This window comes from Adiantum capillus-veneris, chromosome 8 (genome assembly GCF_014529385.1).
Source record: "Adiantum capillus-veneris isolate H3 chromosome 8, ASM1452938v2, whole genome shotgun sequence".
Classification (NCBI taxonomy): domain Eukaryota; kingdom Viridiplantae; phylum Streptophyta; class Polypodiopsida; order Polypodiales; family Pteridaceae; genus Adiantum; species Adiantum capillus-veneris.
This window is the reverse complement of record NC_140938.1, coordinates 167,329,659-167,336,115: the sequence shown is the minus strand read 5'-3', so window position 1 is coordinate 167,336,115 and position 6,457 is coordinate 167,329,659. Positions and strand designations below refer to the sequence as shown.

General features: G+C 42.8%; 1 protein-coding gene across 2 annotated transcripts; it reads left to right on the top strand.

Annotated features, from left to right (window-relative positions):
* The first annotated feature begins 451 nt into the window (after positions 1-451).
* LOC147453316 (sucrose synthase 3-like) lies at positions 452-5,926 on the top strand. 2 transcript variants are annotated; one of them, XM_086518724.1, is made up of 15 exons: positions 452-1,100; positions 1,833-1,965; positions 2,061-2,215; positions 2,377-2,569; positions 2,665-2,783; positions 2,966-3,182; positions 3,251-3,346; positions 3,433-3,606; positions 3,776-3,892; positions 3,976-4,142; positions 4,220-4,444; positions 4,565-4,886; positions 4,973-5,217; positions 5,297-5,435; positions 5,649-5,926. In XM_086518724.1, the coding sequence occupies exons 1-15, from the start codon at positions 979-981 to the stop codon at positions 5,727-5,729; spliced, it is 2,505 nt and encodes an 834-aa protein (XP_086374850.1). In that variant the 5' UTR covers positions 452-978; the 3' UTR covers positions 5,730-5,926. The 2 variants fall into 2 exon arrangements, with proteins under 2 accessions (XP_086374850.1, XP_086374851.1); XM_086518725.1 differs by lacking the exon at positions 452-1,100 and adding an exon at positions 1,381-1,626.
* The last annotated feature ends 531 nt before the right edge of the window (positions 5,927-6,457 follow it).

Below are 6,457 nucleotides of genomic sequence, written 5' to 3'. Positions count from 1 at the left end.
ATAATTTTATATTAAAACATAACAAAAATTTTATGTGATTTTAGGGACTCATTAAAACTTACTGTCCCCTTGACTTAACTTAGCAGGCCTTAGTGCTTCATCACCTTGGTTTTTCCCCTCAAAGTCTCCAAGTGCATGTGCAAATTGACTTTTGACCTGTATAACCTCTAGAACACCCAAGTATGTTGGTGGAAGTACTCTTGATAAAGAGATTGACAAGACTTATTCCTTGGAACAAAATGGTGTTTGAAAATGTGGAAAGTAAAGAACTTGGAAGACTATATGGCCTTGTCTAAAGCGACACACAATCTCAATCTAAGGTCCCCATTTCTCGTTGTACCAATCTTATAAAAAGTGTTTTAATTGTAGTGATCCTCTTCTTCCTATATAACACTCGCACCAAGTCTTTGGTTCCTTGGTTGGAGTGGAGGGAAGAAACTCTTTGGCAACATAAAAGGCTATTGAAGAAGGGCCCAAGACACGTTGAAATTCTGTGTGTGTAGCTTTAGTATTGTCAATCCTTCTCAAGAAGTCCAACATTTTGCCTCTTATAAGCCACCTTACTATCGACACGTCGAGATCTACATCGTGGTGGGTGTAGTTGAAGGGGGAAGAACAGATTGTGTTGAAGTTTCTCTACGAAATACAAGGGTCGCAATTGAATCCAAAAGGCAGCCTCTGCGTAATTCAAGCTCCTTTAAGATTTTGAGAAAGGCGCAATTAGCAATTTGGAAGTAGAAAGCTGTGTACTCAAAGCAAGCATAGTCTCTCTTGAGAAAGCATCCACCAAAGTGTGTGCAAAGGTTTGGGAACCAAGAAGAAGGCATCACTTTGAGCTTTTGTGGGAAGAGGAAGCAAAGGGGAGCTAGCAACAACAAAAAGGGAGGAGCCATTTGGCAAAAGCCTTAATAGTTTAAGCCTTTGATTAGCAGAAATTACCGTGGATTAGCAAAATTATTGTCTTGAAAGAGGGAGGCTATGGGCTTACAAGAGATGCAGAGACTGTGGAGCTTGAGAGAGAAGTTTGAAGAGTGTTATTGTGAGTGCAAGCAAGTGGAGGCTGAGGGAGGAGGAAATGCAATGCATAATGTGCTAACCAGGTGAGATACCAAACAAGCGAAAATAGTCCAATCTGGTTTTCTTGTTGCAAATCTATGTGCTGGTGTTTGAGTATAAATTAAAACACGTTGAGACTATAAACTTTATTAAAGAAAATCAAGTGGAGAGTATAAACGTACGGTATCTCCCCTCCCCTCGCTGACGTGGATTCTGGTGATCCCTGACGTGGCATGGAGAAGCCTACGCGTGGCACTGCCATTGGTCCACGTGTTCCTGTGCGACTGGCTTTATTTGCTTTCCAAGAAGCCGTCTGTCCGGCGCGCGCGCACACGCACACACACATTCGCTCGCGTCAATTTCGCCCCATTTTCAAGCTTCTGCCTCTTTCCTGCGCATTTGCTTTCAAGCTCTATCGCTAACCACGCAGACAGAACCCACCCCTTCTCGTTACATCTTCTCCATGGCCCACGATCAAGCCATCTCAATGACGCGCAGTAGCAGTGTTAGCGAGCACCTTGCCAGCTCGCTGCAAACGCATCGCAACACACTGCTATCGCTTTTGTCCCGGTAAAGATTTCTCTTTACTTGCTTGATGAGAAGGCCAGAGCTGGAGATGCAGCCTTCAAGTCCTCGGAACTGTGGAATTGTAGCCGTTGTGTGTGTGTGTGTGTGTGTGTGTGTGTGTGTGAGAGAGAGAGAGAGAGAGAGAGAGAGAGAGAGAGAGAGAGAGAGAGAGAGAGATTTGCCTCACATTTTAAGCTCATTTCTCGCAGATATGTCGCGTTTGGCAAGAAGGTTCTCCAGCCACACGACCTGCAAGTGGAGTTTGACAATGCCATTCCCGTTCCAGAGGAACGCAAGAAGATCCAGCAGTCGGGCTTCGGCCTCGTCCTCAAACGCACGCAGGTAAGGCCTTAATCACAGCTTGTTTTACTGTCCTTGAGTCACACTGCTGGTGTCTCTTATGTGTCCTTGATGTGGCCCTCCGTTTACCGGTGCAGGAAGCCATTGTTCTTCATCCTTGCGTGGCATTTGCTGTACGCCCCAAACCTGGGGTTTGGGAGTATGTGAGGATTAATGTTGACGAGCTCGCCTTTCAGCCGCTCTCCGTGTCCGAGTACCTTCACTTCAAGGAAGCTCTCATTGATCACCCACAGTAAGGAGGCCATTTTCTATGTAACTACACTGAGGCAAACATAAAAGATTTTCTACAGTTATTGGGAATTTCAAGTCCCACCTAGTTGCAGTGTAAAAGCTGCCCCTGTACTTGCACTTGAACGCCTTTCATTCCTTAGCAACATTCCCACTTTTCTGTAGGTCGAAAACTCACTTTGTGCTCGAATTGGATTTTGAGCCCTTCAATGCCTCGTTTCCACGATTGTCAATGCCTGCCTCCATTGGGAATGGTGTACAGTTTCTCAATCGGCACTTATCGTCCAGGCTATTTGGAGATCCAGAGAGCATGCAACCGTTATTTGAATTCCTGAGAATGCACAAGTATGAAGGTCAGGTAGGCTGTTTAAAAAGGATGTTATTTGTGATCTGATTTTGTGATTCTTTTCTTATGACGAATTTTCTGACAAAGACTTCACCGTGCCATTTCAGACACTCATGGTGAATGGCAGAATACCTAACCTACAAAAGCTTCGCGCAGCACTTCTCAAAGCAGAGGAGCATCTGCATCTGCTTCCAGGGGAGACTCCGTATGAGGAATTTGGACAGAGGTTATCCCTCTCACAAAACCACTCTTTTCTGGTCTTAATCCTCTGGTTACTGTCAACCACATTTCTTCCCTGTGGACTTAAACAAGGAAGGAGCTATGTATAGCTACTTTAGGAGTGCACGCGAAAGCGCAGGTGCAGAAAGCCAACACTGTGATTTAGGATATGTAATTTATATGTCGCAGGCTGCAGGAGCTGGGTTTGGAAAAGGGATGGGGAGATACTGCCGATCGCGTGCTGGAAATGATGCATCTTCTTCTTGATCTTTTGCAAGCTCCTGATCCTGACATCTTAGAGAGCTTTTTGGGGAGGTTGCCCATGGTTTTCAGTGTCGCTATAATGTCTCCCCATGGATATTTTGGACAAGCTAATGTCTTAGGATTGCCCGACACAGGTGGCCAGGTAGATAGATGACGTTGCTATTGAAATTGTTGGTGAACCCTCTGACAGTAATGCTGATGACCATGCAGATTGTTTATATCTTGGACCAAGTGAGAGCACTTGAAAATGAAATTGTGAGCAACATTAAGAAGCAGGGGCTACAAATAATCCCTCAAATCCTTGTGGTAAGCATTATCGGTTTGCCCTTCATCTTAGAGTCTAGACCCCCTGAATAGTTTGATCTTTTGAACGAACTTACCTGTCTTCTTAGGTGACTCGCCTGATACCTGAAGCCAGAGGGACAACTTGCAACCAGCGTATTGAGAAGATTAGTGGAACACATTACTCCAAAATTTTACGAGTTCCATTCAGAAGTGAGAAAGGCATTTTGCAACAGTGGATTTCACGATTTGATGTATGGCCGTACTTGGAGACCTTTGCTGAGGTACTACTCTGTCTGCAAGATACCATTGCATGGTCATTAAATATTCTGCTTATAGTGGCTCGTCAAGGTCAAATTTCAATTTTTAGAAAATTAACCAGTGGGTCAAATCAGGCTAACTGTAAGGTGCAGGCATTGACGTGGTAAATGATGCACCTTTGTTTGATTGCAGGATGCAGGTAATGAGATTTGTGCAGAGCTAAGAGGTCCTCCTGACTTGATTATTGGGAATTACAGTGATGGAAACTTGGTAGCATCATTGATCTCCCACAAGCTTGGAGTCACTCAGGTGAAGATTTGTTTAATTGTTTGTTGCAAGCATTATTGTGTTTCTTAGCTTTGCCGACATTCTGTGTTTCTTTCTCTACACAGTGCAATATTGCCCACGCCCTGGAGAAAACCAAGTACCCTGGCTCAGACATCTACTGGAAAAGTTTTGAAGAGAAGTACCATTTTTCTTGCCAGTTCACAGCAGATCTTATTGCCATGAACCATGCTGATTTCATTATCACCAGTACTTATCAGGAAATAGCAGGAAGGTGTGTATGCTTGCTACTGGTGTTGAAAATACTATTACGAAATACTTAATGCACAAGTGGTTATTTATGCTTTGCAGCCCAGAAACTGTGGGTCAATATGAGAGTCATACAGCCTTTACGATGCCGGGGCTGTACCGGGTAGTGAATGGGATAGATGTCTTTGACCCCAAATTTAACATTGTGTCACCTGGAGCAGACATGAATATCTACTTCCCATACTCGGACACATCCAAGCGTTTGACTGGATTACATGAAACATTAGAAGAGCTTCTCTTCAATCCAGAAGTCACTGAACAACATACGTGAGTGTCTCATACAAGTCAACACAATAGTACCAGGAATGCAAATAAGAAACGGCCATTTGTTAGGTCTGTGTTAAAAATTTCACAAAGGATTTTTCATGAGCTTTAGAACTTTTGCAGGGGATTTTTAAGTAACCGAAAGAAGCCAATTATCTTCTCCATGGCACGGTTGGACAGAGTAAAGAACATCACTGGCCTTGTGGAGTGGTTTGCAAAGAATCCAAGGTTGAGGGATCTGGTGAACCTAGTTATTGTAGCTGGTGAATTTAGTGTGGAAAAGTCCAAGGATAGAGAAGAAATAGTAGAGATAGAGAAAATGCACAAGCTTGCAAAGGACTACAAGCTTGATGGGCAATTCAGGTGGATACGGGCGCAAACAAATCGGGTGCGCAATGGAGAGCTGTATCGGTACATAGCTGATACCAAGGGAGCCTTTGTGCAGGTCAGTACTTTGTGTTGTTTGTGCACTTGACTTCTTTGTTTTACTGGTCTGGACATAGCACTTCATTATGGTTTTCGTCGTGGCAGCCTGCCTTATACGAGGCATTTGGCCTTACTGTAGTTGAAGCTATGACATGTGGCCTACCGACCTTCGCTACATGTCAAGGTGGGCCTGCAGAGATAATAGTTGATGGGGTTTCAGGATTTCACATTGATCCTTACCGAGGTGATGAAAGCAGCAACAAGCTTGCAGACTTCTTTGAAAAATGCAAGAGAGATTCAACATATTGGACTAAAATCTCGGATGCTGGGTTGCAGAGAATTTATGAAAAGTATGTTGCAATTTCACATTAGGTATATTGCGTACAATGTGCTTAAAACTACAGTTGAGGAATTGGTTCCTTGATATAGGTACACATGGAAGATCTATGCGGAGCGCTTGATGACACTGACAAGGGTCTACGGTTTCTGGAAATATGTTTCAAAGCTTGGAAGGAGAGAATGCAGACGATACATTGAGATGTTCTACATTCTTAAATACAGAGACCTGGTAACACATTCAAAACTTTTGAAGTATGACATGTTTGCATCTAGCTACACACAAAATCGAAGTTTTATGCAAGAACTCTCTATGCGCAAGACAAGAGGCCCACTGGAGAGTGCTTCGCAGTAGTGCGTTTAGTAGGAAATTGGATCGTATCAAAGAAAACTTGTGCTAATAGAGGTCTTTTATTTTGTACTGATATCTGGTTTTTAAATCCAGGTTAAGACGGTGCCTGCTGCACATGCAAAGATTGAAACCCAGGAGGGTGAAGCTAATGGCGCTTTAGCTTCGTCTCTGTAGGTGGGTGAAGGGTTTCGATCATATTGTTGTCCCCTGTGTACAAAATAGTTGCCCCTTAACTTCTCATTCGAAACAGGCAAAATTTCCATTGCAGAAAACATCTGTGTGATAGCTTTTTTGAAAATTTGGGTCCCAACAACCCATTGTACTCGTGAAAAATCAAATTTTGATCACCCATTCAAGTGTCAATTAGCTTACCACAGTAGCCATTGAATAAATTTTCGAGTCAATTAGCTTACCACAACAGTGATTAGGAATATTGCATAAGCAAGAAGTATTGAGGATCATTTTCCAAACCCACAATGATGATTAAAAAGCATGCATGAATAAAAACATTTGTTGGGCAGCAATGCTCGGGAAAGATTTGCCTTAGTTTGGCTTCAGAGGAAAATTGAAATTAGTAGAAAAAGTATCATAATTCTTGTAAATTTTTATACTTTTGATACGTCTGCTGGACCTTTAGATAAAAGGACTTTCCCGGGCAGCTACTCTAGATTGTACTTTTTAGACATAGTCGTTTCGATGTTGACATTCATTTGCTCCAATTACATTGATCGTTGTAGCAGAAGCTATAGTAATCCATAAACAGTTCAATCATGAAGCCATTAGTGTTGGTGTCATCGACGTTGTGATGTGTTTTTATGGAATGATGTAGGCCACCCTAGAGAGTTTTTAGAGATGTTATTTTGTCCTCAAGGATGTAAATAAAGCATGTACAAACTTCAAAG